General features: G+C 39.7%; 1 protein-coding gene across 5 annotated transcripts in view; it reads left to right on the top strand.

Moving 5' to 3' along the window:
- The window catches only part of GPHN (gephyrin), a 327,486-nt gene that overhangs the window by 72,925 nt on the left and 236,861 nt on the right, over window positions 1-17,700 (top strand). For all 5 annotated transcript variants that reach the window (XM_078767069.1, XM_078767054.1, XM_078767066.1 and 2 more), the window contains exon 4: window positions 7,909-8,001. In XM_078767069.1, the coding sequence (XP_078623195.1) occupies window positions 7,909-8,001 (93 nt within the window). The remainder of the gene's footprint in view (window positions 1-7,908; window positions 8,002-17,700) is intronic.

Below are 17,700 nucleotides of genomic sequence, written 5' to 3'. Positions count from 1 at the left end.
GAATTAAGGCAGCTTTGTATGCCACACGCAGAGAGCTTAGCAACCAAAGTAAGATGCCAGACTGTCAAATGTCCGAGATATATCCAGCGAGACAGCCTTGACCACAGGTCTGAGACTTTGGGTCTCCAACCATTGCTGCAATACCTCTATCTTGGCAGCTGTATGCACATCAATAACAATGACTGCAATACTTTTCAACTAAACCCACAAAATCCATTCCTTACTTTAATGTTGTACCCTTCAACGGATGTTGTACATCCTCTATGAAGGATAAATTTGTGCCACATTCATTGAGAAAATATTGACAATACGTGGAGAATTCATGGAATCTCATTCATAGAATTCTGTGCTTTCACTTTTCAAAGAATATTTTATGTACAATTTTAGAAATACTCATGAGGTTTCTTCATTGCCTGCGTTTACTTTTTGTTAAAGGAGAGGATGGGGCAGGGGGAATGAGTTATGCCCTCACAGTGTGAACTACTTCCCTATATTCCTACTAATCACCGCCCACTCAATGATCACCAGGACTCTGAACTTGAGTGTCCATGATTTATTCAGTGTAATAGTGTTGTTGTTTTTTATTGTTTGTTTATTAGCAGGAGCGAGGCTCATATAAGAGAAAGGTAGAACTGACAGTGGGACAAACATCAATGGGGATGAACAATCAGGATAGGAGGAAAGAGTGGAGGGGTGGAAACACTGAAATTAGCAAGGAAGATGGTAAGATGGTTGGATGAGGAAAGGTTAATGGGGTAATAAAGATCATGGCACAGAACTTGGGATGACGAGAGATGGCGGTGCACTGTTCGCTTGAAACCTTAGAGGGAGGTGTAAGGCAGAATAGCCTCTGGAATGTGGTTCCATAGATGGGAGGAGCGAGGAATAAAAGAGTTGAGGTGTGCAGTCAGCCTGGATTCTGGAAGTTTAACCAGGAGGTGGTTTACAGGAAGAACGTGCCCATCCCAGAGTAGATAAAGAGGGTCGGATGACTGAGAGAGCAGAGGTATCAGTATTTGAGAAGAGGGGAGAAGAAGAGACCACTGACCTGCATTGTGAACGCATGAATGGTATTGATAAGCATTGAGATTTTATTTTCACCAATCTTTTATTTCCACCATTTAATTTTCAATGAACAATTGAAGTGTAAAAAGCAAAATGGGTTTCTCTCATCTCCTCTTCCTGTTCAGGCTGGAGTTCCCCAAGGCAGTGTTCTGGGCCCTGTGCTTTTTCTGGTCTTCATCAATGATCTCTCTGACTCTCTTGAAAATCCTCTCTATCTCTTTGCTGACGACTCTACTCTATGTCGCTCCATTCTTCATCCCTCAGATCGGCAGTCTGCAGCCTCCTCACTCTCTGCAGACCTTGACAAAATCACAGACTGGGCAAACAAGTGGAACATGTCTTTCAATCCTGACAAATCTCACACTCTTACGATGTCTCTCCGAAAAGACCGACTGGACAACCCTCCCATCCACTTTCTGAATAATCCTCTCCAAGAAGTTCTGTCACTCAAGCTTTTGGGTCTCACTATCTGCCATGATCTTTCCTGGAAAAACCACATTTCAAATCTGGCCTCCAAAGCCAGTCGCCGACTGGGCATCCTCCGTCGTGCGAAGTCCTTCCTTGGCACACCTGAGCTCCTCACCACATACAAGGCTTTCATCCGCAGCTCAATGGAATACTGCTCTCCCCTCTGGGCTGGTGCTCCTGCCTCACACCTAGCTCGCCTTCGCGCTGTTGAAACCAAAGCATTCAGAATCATTGGAATCTCCCGCGATGAAGCTAACTCTAAGGGCCTCTCACTCACTCACCGCAGGCAGGTTGGTGGTCTTTCTGTCTTCTACCGACTCCTCTCTGGCCTTGCCCCCCCAGCTCTCTCTGGGCTCTGTCCTGCAGGTATTCCTACAGGTCGCACAAGATCTGCCTGCAACCCTCTTTTGGTTAAACTGCCAAAATCAAGACTCTCTGCTCACCTTCACTCCTTCATTCCTCTTTTCTCCCGCCTCTGGAACAAACTCCCTCACTCTCTTCAATCCCACTCCACCCTCCAAGTCTTTAAAACAGCTGTTCACCACCATCTCTTATCTTCCCCCATCCAAAACCTTGATCTTTTCTACCCCCGCTAATTTCACCCCAATTCCCCTTTTTGAAATGCCAACTTCTGTCCTGGAAGTCCTTGGTGTCCTTGTGCTTTGTACTTCTCCCTCCCCCCCCCCCCCCCTTCCCATGCCTCCTCCCCCCGGGCCCTCTCCCTTCCACACATCTCCCTGCTCTCGGATGTTGTGTTTGTGTGCTTCCCCTTTTCTCCCCATCTTGTCTTCCGCTCCCTCTTTTTGTGTATTTTGTTTGTCTGGTCGATTTGTTTGTGAAGTAAATGTTAGCTCTTTCACGAGCCTCGATTCAGTATACAAAAAAAAAAAAAAAAAAAAATTGGTCCTTCAAGGCTTCAATATTAATAGCAAATGTTTAATAAGGTGGGTATCATAAGAAAATGTTTCAGCCACTTCAAGGATTTCCCAATGTTGACACATGCTTCTTTCTGTTCATATAATTCTCCTATTAAGTCACTCACATATGTTAGATTAGATCATGTGTTGTGTAATTTGTGATTGAAAGCCAAATTTTTATGACATAGAAAAAGCACAATTTCAAAACTGAAAAAATATTCTCCAAACAGTGCATTGATCTACCATACAAAACACAATGGCAGTTTGTGTGTTTGTATAATGACTGTCCGTCTTCATAAGGGTAGGTTTTAAAGGCCAAATTTAACATGCACGTGTGTTCGTTACGGTCTATTTTTGAGGATAAAACAAACTCGAAAAACATTTTCCATAAAAGAGTAATTACGTCTCCTCCATTGGAATTGTAGACGGTGGCTTGCAAACCGTGCTTCAAGGGCGGTGTACAGAAGCGTTTTTGTAAAATAACAATAAATACAAAGTTCAGGGAGGTGAAATTCGCTGCACGTGATGTGCAACGCGTGGAGTAAAACGAATGTTCATTTACATCCCGAGGATGTCTACTACATAAAGAAGATATAAGCACACCTGACACTAAGCCGAGGCTTCAGATTGCGGCACGCTTACGAGGCTGCCACGTCGAATAAACGGTCATTTTTGACAGGCTTTTTACTAGCGTAGAAATAAAAAGTGAAAATTACTCTTGATAACCATGCTAATAAAAATGACAAAAATAATAACCCAATACTATTTTAGCTGTCTCTAGGTTCATGGGCTGTAGCTCTTTGCGACACTGGTAGACAGCCTATCTGCATAGGCGTAGGTTGTGCAAATGCCCACCTATGAGAAACATGTTCCAAGAACTACACAAGACATTCAGGATCTTCTAAACTTGATTTCAAAATACCTAATAAGGCAGAAGACTTAAGTTGGGGACTGTCCAACTATGCTACTGCTGGAAGCGATTCTATGTAGATAGGCACTTTTGTGTAGATCATGTGCTTTCTTTAACTGGAGCCATTTTTTATGGACCATTTCCTGGAAAATGTGTCTTCTTAGGTTAATGGAACAGTTACTAATGGGTTTGCCTGTTTAGCATTCCCATCTGAACCAATGGTTTATGAGGCTTGGAACGCATGTTCAAAGCCCATTTGCTATGTCCTTGTAATTTGCATGAAGGCACACTGATGTCTGCTATAGTTGTCATGCATGTGATTTGTGTACATGCTCCACTATGAGCCTTAGATCAATGCCAAACTTAAATGTCAGAGGGATTTTCACTTCCGGTTTGGGGATTTTTTTCAATGTGTTGGTCGAATCTACAGCTGCCGCTCCCATCTCATTAAAGATAAGTTAATGATCTGGATTTGATGTGTTTTCTGTTACATCTTTGTCCCTGTGTTTCTGTTTATTTTTCTATCCAACTTTCCATGTTAAATATTTCCATGTTGCTGTAAAAATGTAGCTGCTGTAAAAATTATGTGTCCCTTTTGTTGCCATGTTCCTCGTTTTGCTTCTTCCTTCCCAAATATTGTACTTTCTACCTCCTCAACATTATCCTATTTCCCCTCCTCACTTCAAAAAATAAAAACAAACAAAAATAACTTTCTTTTTTCACACCACAACATTCTCATTCTACGTGAATTTCCTTCTCCCTGTTCTTCCTGAACTGTATTCCATTTTTTCCCCCTTTTCTCAATATCACCAAGGTCAATCTTCATTAAATATAAATGCTTCTTCCTTCTTCCTTTAAAAGCATTTTAAAACATTTTTAAATGCTTCACTTTCCATATTTCTTTATCAGAAGTACACGTCGTGTACTCCTTCACCACAAGCTATTTATCTTCTTCACAAATATTATTTTCCAAACTGTCTGTCAACTAAGCGCTTGGTCCACCGACCCTCCTCCCACACCTAAAGCACCACCTTTCTCCGTGTCCTCAAGAAAAATTATTTCCACCCATCCCATGATCCTTATCCCGTTGTCCAATTTGGGAATTTGGAATCAGTATCCCTCCACTTCATGTCCCTCTCTTTCCACCTCACACCACTCTCTTAAACCTTCGCCTTACCCCACCCCTTCAAAGTCCTCCCCCCCTCCCCTGTCCCCCTCAAACCCCTCCACTCCTTTCTGCACCCTCCCACCATTTCCTCAACTGTCCATAACTGTGTGGACCTTAAACATCTGAGGTCTCTGCTCCAACCTGACATATCTCAGTCAAGGCCACTACTGATAAACTGGACATCACCTGTTTAACACAATCCTTCCTCCCACAGGACATCCCTGACTCCTTAGTGGCTCTCCCTGGCTATTGTCTCCTCCGATTTGGCAAGCCTGAACCACACCCAGTGGCGGAGTTGCACTTTACATCATTAACTCAATTTATCACTTCCCTTGTATGAATTTTATACATCCCAAACCCTATAACTACTTTGGCTGCAACTTCCCCTCCACTCCCACCTCTTGTTTGGCTGTGTTATACAGTCCTCCAAACAGTGACGACTCCTACTACATCTCTCTCAGACAATAGGGACCAACTTTTAATCGCTCATCCCAACTCTCTCTTCTTCATATGTGGCGATTTAAATTGTAACCATGCAAATTGGCCAGGTGTTGGTACCTCTCTCACCAGCTATGGCACTTCAGTAAAGGATTTCTGTGACTCCATCGGACTGAATCGATCTGTGAGATTTCCAACCTGAATTTCACCCAATGGCAAATAAATCCTCCTTTCTGGACTTGGTGATGACAACCTTCCCTGCAAATGTCTCCTCCTCTTCCTCTACTGCAATTGGTTCATCTGATCATACATTATGTTTGTGAGAGTCAACATCTCTCTGGCTATTCTCAGATTGCTGCCTCAACGCTGCCAAGTCTGGCAGTTCACTCAGGCAAATTGGCAGGTACTACAAGCATCCATCTCTCTTCAGAACTGGTCTCCCATATCTACTGCCCCTGATATTAACTCAGCCTGGGAATTCTTCCACATAAACTTGCTCTCCCTCATGTACAGATCCATCCCATCTCATCTTCAGTTATCCAACCTTTCTTCCCACCCATGGAACACTGAATCCTGTGGTGAGGCAGTTGCTCTGAAACAACTTGCCCTCTTTTCCTGGAAAACAACCCGACCGAAGGCAATCTCGGCTCATTGCACAAATCCTGAACAAGTGTGTCCACTCTCAGGAGAGCCAGAAAACAACATCTGTCCAACCTCATCATTGAACTTTCAAACTTGTCTCCCTCCTCTAAAACCTGTTTTGTACCTTGATAAGTCTGTCTCCAGAGTATTCTCCCCCGCCATCCCTAACCTCTCTTCAAATGGCACCACAGCTGACTCCTCGTGAACCGGATGAATGCCTCAATTTTGTGTTTGCGTCCAAATCTTGTATACCCAATCCCTCACGCTCAGTTCCCAACCGACTCAGTCATACTCAACCAACCCAGTCTTACCCAACTGACCCAGTCTTACCCAACCGACTCAGTCATACCCAACCAACCCAGTCTTACCCAACTGTCCCAGTCTTACCCAACCGACTCAGTCATACCCAACCAACCCAGTCTTACCCAACTGTCCCAGTCTTACCCAACCGACCCAGTCATACCCAACCAACCCAGTCTTACCCAACCGTCCCAGTCTTACCCAACCGACCCAGTCATACCCAACCAACCCAGTCTTACCCAACCGACTCAGTTTTACCCAACCGACCCAGTCTTACCCAACCAACCCAGTTGTGCCCAACCGACTCAGTCATACCCAACCAACCCAGTCTTACCCAACTGTCCCAGTCTTACCCAACCGACCCAGTCTTACCCAGCCAACCCAGTTGTGCCCAATCGACTCAGTCATACCCAACCAATCCAGTCTTACCCAACCGACCCAGTCTTACCCAACCGACCCAGTCTTACCCAACCGACCCAGTCTTACCCAACCGACCCAGTCTTACCCAACCGACCCAGTCTTACCCAACCGACCCAGTCTTACCCAACCGACCCAGTCTTACCCAACCGACCCAGTCTTACCCAACCGACCCAGTCTTACCCAACCGACCCAGTCATAGCCAACCAACCCAGTTGTGCCCAAGCGACCCAGGCATACCCAACCAACGCAGTCATACCCAATTGCTCCTGCACTATCTGTCTTTTGCACCTGAGAAGGTGGATAAGTTTCTGCAAATTCCCTCATATTTGTTTCTGTAAATGGACCATGTGTCATCAGCTCACGTGTCAAAAAAAACCTGTTCTGCTGCTCCTGCACTTCCTCTATCTGCTCTTTTCACTCTCTCATTTGCCCTAGGTCATCTTCCATCTACTTTTAAATCCACCAACATCACTGAATTAGATAAAACGTGCAAAAACTTATCCTCTCAAATACATACACTTAGCTTACTTCCAATCATCAGCAAGGTCATGGAATCCATCATTGCAGTTGATATGAAATCCTTTCACCTGGTGTTGGCCTAATGGTTAGGTTGGCGGGCTTGGGATCCTAAGATCCCGAGTACGAATCCCGTTGGTTTTATTGCCAGGTGGGGTTGACTCAGCCTGTCATCCTTCCGAGGTCGGAAAAATGAGCACCAGATAACTGGTTACAGAGAGGCATTGCATCAGTGGCAGACACGCCCACAGAAAAATGATGCAACCAGCAGCCGGCACACAAACCACCCACCCGTATGAAATCCTTCCTTTTCTCCAACAACCTCAACTCAGATCATCAATTTGGTTTTAGATCAGGTCACTCTACCTTGCACATGTTGCATTGATTCTCCAAACAATGGATGAACCACCTTCCAAAACCTAGTTCCAAATTCACAGTTTTTCCTTCCTGAAAGTTTGCTTCAGTATCCATCTTGTCTACCCCATGTGTCCTTAACCTTCCCTTCATTCCTCCCCACTTCCCTTATTTGTTCAAATCTCCCTCTATTTTGTCCTTCAAATCTGCTGCTGTTGCCTGTTGCCCCCCTCCCTCCCCTCTCTACTTGCTGTTCCTTTTGTTATGTTGCATCCTGATCCGTTCAGTGTTCTAGCTCTTCCATGAGCCTTTACTCTGTATAAAAAAATATATTAAATGCTGCTGCAAAATCAGCCCCAATGTAAAAGTTTCATCCACCAGAAAAGCTTTACTTGTACTTGGTTTGTAAAGGGAAAACTTAGAGATCCAGTCAATATATGAAAAGGATGAAGAGGGATGCTGCTAGATATGAAAGGAAAATAGACGTATGAAATGAGTGAAACAGAATTTGGTGTGAAGTGGAGGAAACAAAAGAAAAGGAATGGTGGTAGGATGAATGCAAATGTACTTTGATGGAAGGAGGCAGTTGCTTTTAGGACACAACTCCAGCAAGTAATTTTCACAAAGGTATGTATAGTAAGGTGTGTTTCTCGCTCATTGACTGGTTCTGTTTCCCCCTTCCCCTCCTCCTCCCCCCCCCCCCCCTGCAGGAAACCCTGCTCGATTGGTGTGATGACAAGGAATTGAACCTCATTTTGACTGCGGGCGGAACAGGCTTTGCTCCCAGAGATGTCACCCCAGAGGTGAAATAATGTCTTGGAGAAAATTTGTTATATTTCAAGAGGTCAAAGAACCAAAGGATTTTTTCAAGAGAGGAAACTCAACTTCATGATGAGAACGTGCATTGAATAATATTGTTGCTTATTGAGCGTGCTGGGGTGGGGGCTAACATGGAAAGGGGATTATCATGATTCATTAGATGAGTTGAAGCTCAAGGTAATGATGGATCACGATGGTTTGAAAATGTTGGTTTATGGCTGATTCTGAAGTAGATGTAAAAATATAAATGTTTCTCTGTCGTTTTCTGTTTCATTCCTTAAAGTAAGGAAGATTGAGAGAGGCTGTTTCATGCTCTGCCTGACATCACGGGTTCAAAGTTCAGGCTCAAGGCCCACACCCAGACTTGTGGTTTTTCGATTATTTCTCGAGGGGACCACATTTCTGGGCATCTGTTTGGCTAAAATAATTAGGGACGTGACACGCTTTCAGATCTCTATCTTGACACCACAAGCTTTGCAGCAAGACTCTTGGATTCATGCATGGCATGAAGGTAAAGGGGAGAATTTAGGGATTACATCATGAAGTTGCTATTCATCTTGCTATTATATGTTGGCCTTAAAATTTACCTGTTTTGAATGAAGCATCTAGAGTTGTATGTTTATAATTATTTGTTGAATCAACGTTGGTTTGATATTTTTCACACCTTCTTAGGCATGTTCTGTTTATGTTGTTTTCTTACCCTGTGATGATTTCCCTTGTGATAATTACATATTTTCCAATTTATGAGTTCTGATAAAATGTAGAAACTCCCTTGAAGAGACGGGAGAGGGTGGAGAAGGAGGTTAGTAGAGGAAAAATGTTGTTCCTGGACCACCCCTATTTCTCCATTCACTTACATGTAAATTTTACTCTCACCCTCACTTTTCTTCATTTTCCCTTAACACCTCTATTCCTGCCCCCTTGGGTCTTATGGACCTTTTTACCCTTTATCTTTTATTCTAAATAAAAGATAACCTTCTACTCTTATTCTCAATGATCAATGTTGTTCAATCTCTAAACCACTCAAACAAAGATCCTACAAATATTTGTTTATGCATAGGAAATAATTTAATTCTCCTACAACTCACATCACCATCTAATATATTAACAAAGAAGATGTTTGAGTTTGGTTCTTTATCAAGATATTTTAACTGAGCTAAGATAAAATGATAAACCTCCCTCAATGTTCTTGTTTGAGTGCCTCCAGTGCCACACACCATTTTAAAATTAAAGTATATATTTTCCTGACAACCATCAAAGTTTTCCGTCCACTCAAAAATATTCCCACCTTTTTCACCCAACTCACCGGTATTTAAATTAATTATCTTATTTGTTTTGTGAACTTTTTCACCAGTTGCCTTTTCAATTATACCTATTTGATATTTTTCACATTCGTTATGTTTTCCATTTATATACCAAGGTTGATTACACCACTCTTTAGTCTGGTTAATACTTGGTTCTATCATTTATGTAATAGTAAAAAAAGGCAGCGGTAGCCCATTAAAATCCCTAACCCCCTTTTTAACTTATCACTTATATATATTTTAACACTTATAACCATAAGGGAGACTATCAATTCCATTTTCTAAAATAAACCTCTTATCATCAAAAGCCCCCAATGCTTTCTTATTCACCTCTTCTGAATATAATTGATGTTTATAACTTCTTATTGAATTAATCTTTCTAAACTCTTCTTTCTTTGTTGTTAAACAATTATAATAATTTTCAAAGTTTATTGTTTCTTTAATAACATTTTTCTTTACACCTTTTAACTTCTTATCAGTCTTTTCAACGTTATTCACAATGTATTTATAAGCATAAGCCTTAGACCTCAATCCCACAAATTCACTCATAACATTTCCTCCTAATTCATCCTTGAACTTTCCAATCACCTTTTTATTTTTTGAAGAGAACAACTCACTCTCTGGACTGTAATTACTAGTATCATAGATATTAATGTCCTTTTTCATGTCTGAATAAACATCATCAGTATTAATTTTCAAAATAAAACTATCTGTATCCATATAAAGTAGATTAACATCATTTTGATATTTCTTCCTTAAGTTATTGTAAAAGTAATCATACATTAATGACTTTGATAAATCAAGAATTGATGTTCCAATATAAATAGGTTTATCCATTTCAATACTCTCTTTAACCAAATGGATCGCACAAAAGTTCTCAGTAAAGACCTCGGCTCTTATAAAACTCGGTCTATTAATTAATTTTGATGCTTGTTCCCAAGATGTTGTGAGTCTGATATTTTGTCTTTTCCTCACATTCTCCATAGTCTTACCAAAGACCGCATTATTCATCAATTTATAAAAGTCTTTCTCAAAATCTGTTTTTGACTCTGTTCTTCTTTGTGTATTAAAATCAATATACCCCTTTAGCCAATGCCTTTGATTGAACTTTAGAATATGTGGATCTTCTCTACTCTTAGACCTTCTGATAAATATTGTCACAAATTTCTTTGGTGTAGAACATAATTTTTCTTGTTATATAATGTAGTAAGTAATTTTTCTGTTGATGCACCTACAGTATATCAAATTATTGTTGATAATCACTCAACCATTCTTTCTTTGGACTTTCTTTCTCACAAGCAAATGGCAGATCTTTATGCTTATTATGAAGTTCTTCTGGATATTTAAAATCGACCTCAAAATAATAACCGACTTTAGAATCATCCAATTCTTTTTGTGGAGAGATACATACATCTTGTAAAACCTTTTTATAGTCTTTTTCCTTTACCCATCTATGTTTTCCATAAGGAAGAGCTTGAGACATTGCCCAACCATACAAGTTGTTCGCATCATAGTACATCAAGTAAGAACTCTCTTTCGTTGAATCATAATTCGGAAGATATTTGTTATTTGCTTTTGCGTATCTGCTCGAGCAGACTTATGAAATCCCACCTCTTTTGGCCTTTTCAATCATCAAAAGCATATCAACATCGGTTATCAAATCCAAATCTTGTTTAGTCATTTTCAACATCGCGCTCCAGGCCAATCCAGGCGCTGTGTAATAGTGAACAGGATCCAAACCATATCCAGCACGACAAACAGATCTAAAAACCTCAAACACATCGGCCAATAAAAGCACATCAGTTTTGAGATACAAATCATGATACTCACCAAGATTCTTGATGTTATATTTTTCCCAAACATTTTGTGCGTGTACATAATCTTTATCAGATATATGACTGTTGTTTAATTTGTTATAGAAATTTTCTTTTGAAGGAAGTTGTGTTTCATTGAATGAATGAATGAATGAATGAATGAATATGAATGATCGTTTTAAGGCCATTTCTTCCCCGCTAGAGCAGGGGTTGGCCTTGCGGGCCCCATGACAATCATGGTTCCCTGTTTGAGGCAATGTTTTATGGCCGGATGCCCTTCCTGACACCAACCCTTAGTCGCCTCTTACAATGCGCAGGGATACGGTGTACCTATTCTAAGCCGGGGTACACACCGGGATCATTCATCCCAGCAAGCTGGTACTCAATTTGCCGACCTCGGAAGGATGACAGGCTGAGTCAATGACAGGAAGGATGACAGGCAACCCCCCTGGTGTTAATTCAGCGATCGACCGGGATTCGAACCCAGGATCCTTGGATCCCAAGCCTACACCCTAACCGCTAAGCCAACACCAGGAATCTCTCAAATGAGTCCATATAGTCATAGGGATAAATTCCCTTTTGTGTTAGTAAATCTTTGTCTGAAAAATACTCTGAAAGACATGGAAACTCTTTTAGATTTTGAACCAAGTTGACCAATGGACTTGCCATGAATTTAAATGTATCAAGAAATCTGATATGAGTTATAGGAGATGTATGAATTGTTTTTGTGAATGAAATGTATTTCTGATCCGTGTTAGGAATTGCTGAAATGTCTCCAGATGTCTTTGAAAGTTCATTAATAAATAGATGCGTATCATAATGAGCGTTGTTATGAAGAAAGACAGGAATGAAAGAGGGGAGTTTATAATTAATATTACAACTTTGATGAGCCGGACCTCTATATTTACCAGTGAGATGACAATGATCTCTAACCTTTAGGCCTTCACCAATTTTCTCCTCACAAATATGACAGACATTGTTTTTTCTAAATTCCCTTTTCTCTTCACTCATCAAGGACATTGGTTTATTGGTTTCTCTCATTATCTTGGTTAATTGAACAGTCTTTTTCTAGTTGTTTCACAAACTCCTCTGGGGCATTTGAGCCTCTATACTCCTCTAACTTGTTATATTCATCACCAACGGATGATTTGATATAATAACAAAAACCACAAGGAGTATGTTTTTGATATTTATTTGTGCATGATTCTTTTGGATCTGGAGAAGCAGTATCAATTTTTTCTAGAATACTTTCGAAATCAGCATATATTACAAACGGATGTTTGATCGTTTTCTTTTCATCTTTGAATGTGATCTTTGAGCCTTCTTTAGGCATATTGATTACCGTTGATTTATGATCACCACAATAATTTGAATGTTTATCTAATCTTTCTTGTGTATGGAAGAAGTTAAGACAACGCATACAAATATATATTTTATTTGTTCTTTTACATACTTGTGGTTTTATTAATTTTGTAATATCTTTGATGTATGTATAATGTGAATTTTCCTCTGAATTAAAATATAGAAGATTAATATGAGTTTGATCTTTTTTATAATTTTCAGAAATCTTTAAAACCAGAACGTTGTTTGTTTCTGTTAGACCATAAACATTAACTGATAAATTATTCATCTTTTCAAATTTAGGAATATCATTTAAAGTCATTGGAAAATTTAGATCTTTTGTATTCAACGTATTCTCATATTTTTTATAATGAGATACTCTTTCAACATGAGTATCTTGTGGATGTAGATGTGCTAGAATAGACCAGAGAAAACATTTATTGTCTTTATTTTTTATATTGATAACTGCTTTTCTATTTTTGATAACACTAGGTAAATCAATGTAAGAAGAAGCTTTTAGAGGATCTATTTAAGAATATGAATGTCAATGAAAATAATTTTTCCTATATTGAATCCACTTCCTACGATTGAATTATCCACATCTTGCTCTTGTTTAAGAAGTTCATCATAGACTCCCGTTGTTTTAAAATCTTGATATGATGATATAAAGTTTGGGTCAGTTCTCATGTATGGTGTATCTATAACTCCTCCATCTTTTGACATTTCTAATTTTACTCCCATGTAAAATTTAAGTGGTTTCATTTCTTTTCGTGTTTTTTCAATTAACGTTTGAACAGCAGGTTTGACTATTTCTACAGCATCAACTATAGACTCTGGTTCAGGAGGTTTGAAGTTAAAGACTCTTATTTTAATATGTCCTTTGAAAGTGCCATCAGAGTTTTTAATTGTGATGGAATTTGATAAATATAGATTTGTTTTAAGATGTATTTCGAAGCCTTTCTTGAGGATATTTTTATTACAGACAGAACAGTGTTTTGTTTCCTTCTGAATAGGAGCTAGTAGGTGAAGTAGATGAAATGTGTGCTTGTTAGTTTTACGGTGTCTTTTGTATTGTTTATATTCTTTTTCGCATACGTCGCAATAAACCATATTTATATAGCAAAATTATACTTAAAGTAAAACACCTTTTTAGAGGATTTTTTAAAGATGAAACTGTGCTTAAAGTAAAATACTTATAGAAGAAACTGTGCTAAGAAGAAAGTGCCTTTTTACAGGCTTTTTAAATATAAAACTATACTTAAAGTAAAACACCTTTTTTCACTTGTTTCTATACTAAAAGTAAAGCGCTTTTTAATCACTAAATTCAACACTAAAATCATCATCATCAATACCATCACAAAATTCAACAATAAAATCATCATCAATAAAGCTACCATCACAAAATTCAACAATAAAATCATCATCAATAAAGCTACTCTCATAACTATCATTTGAGCACACAGTATCACTATCACTCAATGAATCACTATCACCCAATGAAATACTATCACTCAATGAAATAGTAAAATCCTCCGGGTTAATTGAAATACTATCACTCAATGAATCACTATCATCACTATCATCTGAGTCAATTGAAATAGTAAAATCTTCGCTACTATACATATTTAATTAGTAGAAAAAACCTTTCCATCGATATCAATATGCTTTCTTTCATTAACGGATTCAATCTCGACATTTTTAATATCAAAAGTTATCTTAAAATAATCTCTTACTATCATAGAACGAAATGACATTTCACCAGAAATATTAACACCATTCATTTTACTTAGATCTACACTCTTTGGATTATTAAAGTAAATACAAATTTCTCCACGTGTATTGTTGATGGTCTTATCATTTATTTTAAAAGCCCAACTCATATCGCGTCCGATCACTTTTTCAAGCTTTGAATAAATTGCCGGGAGTAGAGGAGAAACCTTTGTTAGATATACTTTAATAGATGTCTTTCCAGGCATAGTTAGAGCTCTTCCTTTAAATGAAATAGAAGGGCTCATGTTATTTTCCATTATAGGTTTTATCCAATAATTTCCATATTTATCTTTATTCAATTTAACATCTTTGACATATTTTTCTGCTGGTACCGAAGTAGAGATTGCTTGAAATTTGTCTTTTGTGTTTTGAAACATTGTATTTATTAGCTAAAAAAACTTGCGTTTAGTTTAAGTAAAAATTTACTGTTTATTTATGATAAGTCCTGAAGGATATTTAGAATTTCCAGACTCTCCATATGATAAATTAGAGAATTGTCCGGCTTGTGATAGAGTGGGATTAAATACAGAGTCAAAAGCGCATAAACAATGTTTATTCTGTGATTATCTTTTAATTAATGATAATAAAAAATATAAAAATATATATAACTCTTTTAAATTAGAACCAAAAATGAATTACTTTACAAGATTAATAAGAGAGATGAATGTTAAGCATTATGATGATAATACACCATTTCTTACAAGGGAAGAGACTATTTGTATTGAGGAAATGTATAAGGGTTTAATGATATTTATTATTCAAAATAATTTTAATGGAAATGTTAACACAAGACACTATATAAATAAAATAATGGGTTATTTTGAAATTAAACCTGAACTCAGGATAAAATATAGAGTTTCTAAAAAAGCTCAAAAAAAGTTAGATCTCCTTTTTTCAAAATATATAAATGAATGATTTTTTTACCCGTTTGGGAAAATAAGATAAAATTTAATAACCATAAAAATCTTCCAAATTCATTGAGATGTCTAATAGTTGGTTCAAGCGGATGCGAAAAAACCTGTTTGCTTTTAAAGATGCTCCTTCGTCCTAATTTTTTAGATAATGATAATTTAATAATTTTTACGAAGTCAAGTTTTCAACCTGAGTATCAACTACTCTCACAGGGTTTTAATACAACAAGAACAACAACAACATGCATTTTAAGGCCATTTTCCCTCCTAGAGCGGGGGTTAGCCTTGCGGTCCCCATGACAATCTTCTCCATCTTGCCCTATTTTCTGCATCTCTCCTTGTTAACCCCCTTGCCCGCATTTCTTCTTCCACCACTTTTAGCCAAGTCTTTCTCGGTCTTCCCCGTCCTCTACTTCCTTCTACATTCATTTCCATCACTCTTCTCAACCAGTCACTTTCATCCTTCCTCAACACATGACCAAACCATCTCAACCTGTTCCTCTTCACAGCATCAATCACAGGCTCTCTTCCCATCATTTTTCGCAATTCATCATTTGTCTTCCTCTCTCTCAATGATACTCCGCACATCCATCGAACCATTCGCATTTCCACCCTTTCCAACCTTCGTTGCTGCTCTACGTTCATTACCCATGTCTCGCTCCCATAAATCAAAACACTTCTCACACATGCAGCATACGCCTTTCCCTTCAGCTTCAACGACACTCCCCTCCTCATCAGCACGCGACTCAGTTCCCGAAACTTCTTCCATGCACATCTCACTCCAGCAACCGTTGCCGAGTCTGATCCACCTTCTCCATTCAGCATGTCTCCGAGGTAGCAAAATGTTTTCACACCTCCAAGCTTCACGCCGTCTCAAAGATCCAACTCAACATTTCCTCCATCAGCTCCCTCTGTGCACACCTTACATTTGAATGTAGCTGCCACACTGGTTAATGACCTTCTCAGACCACTACATTTTTGATGAACCCACTCAGCGCACATTGTACATTGAATGGAGTTCACTCCGACACCCTTCCTGCACACAGCACAGGGCCACTTCCCAGTTCTTTCCACCTCACCACATGCTTGACCACTTGCCATCACCTTCGTCTTTCCGATATTCACCTTCAGACCTTTTGTCTCCATACATTCCTTCCACTTGTTCATCTTTTCCTTCAGTCCATCCATACTTTCCGCAATCAACACCAGATCATCTGTATATGACAACTCCCATGGTAAACCCTCCTTTACGTTCTGAGCCAGCACCTCCATCACAGCTACAAATAGTAGTGGACTTAGTACCGACCCCTGATGCACTCCCACCTTCAGCTCAAACACCACTGTTCCCGTCCTTCGTCCTTACAGCTGTGCGTGCTCTTTTGTACATTGCCATCACGACTCTGATCAACCATTCCTCCACTCGTAACTTCCTCAATGCCCATGTCAATACTTCGCGTGGAACCCTATCGAATGCTTTCTCCAGATCAATAAACCCAAGAAACAACTTCTTCCTCTTCACCATGTACTTCTCCTGCAACTGCCTCACAATAAAAAGCGCGTCTGTCGTTCCTCTTCCTGGCATAAATCCAAACTGCATTTCGTCGATCTTCACTTTCTTCCTTATTCTCCCCTCCAGCACCCTTTCCAATACCTTCATTCCATGCTCCAATAACTTTATCGCTCGGTACGAGCCATACTCTAGAGTTTAGAGGGTCACCTTTCCGCTTGTATAGAGGGATGAGGGTACTCAGTTCCAAATCCACTGGAATGCGGCCTTCTTTCACTGCCAGATTACAGATCTCTGTCATTCTCTTCACACCCCAACTTCCTGCTGCCTTCAACATATCTCCCACATCTCCCGTCGGCCCTCCCGCTTTTCTACTCTTCATTGCTTTTATCGCTTCCTCAACTTCCTTCTCAGTTATCTTCTCTGCCGGTCCTAAAACTGGGTTACTCTCTATGTTGCCATCCCATTCATTCTCTGTATTCAACAGCATTTCCATATATCTTTTCCATCTTCCTTTAATTCCATCTGGGTCCACAACGATTTGTCCCACTTCATCCTTCAAGCAACTCACCCCCATCACATCACACCTCTCTTTCGCTATCTGCTTTGCAATCCTGAATACTGCTCTCTGACCCTCTTTCGAATCCAAGCGTTCTCCGAACATTTTCCTGCATGCCTCCTGCGCCTTTGCTACCTCTTTCTTTGCAGCCTTCTTGGCTGCCTTATAACTTTCATGCTCTGCTGTTTCTGCTCCCGTACCCTTCGCCTTCTGCCACTCCTTGAACTTCTTCCTCTTCTCGTCAATCCTCTTTCCAACTTCATCATCCCACCACCATGTTTTGGAGTGCCTCGGTGTTCCTTTTGTCCATCCCCATACCTCACCAACGGCTCCCACCAGACGAGCTTTCATTGACATCCAACCACTTTCAAGCTCAACCACATCATCCTCTACCCTACTCAGCCTCTCTTTTAATGCCTCCCTTACTGTCACCTCTTTCAACCTCCACACCTTCATTCTCGGTTGGTACTTCACCCG

The sequence above is a fragment of the Myxine glutinosa genome, chromosome 1 (assembly GCF_964187855.1).
Source record: "Myxine glutinosa chromosome 1, kmMyxGlut1.1, whole genome shotgun sequence".
Lineage (NCBI taxonomy): Eukaryota > Metazoa > Chordata > Myxini > Myxiniformes > Myxinidae > Myxine > Myxine glutinosa.
This window is presented reverse-complemented; position numbering and strand designations above follow the sequence as displayed.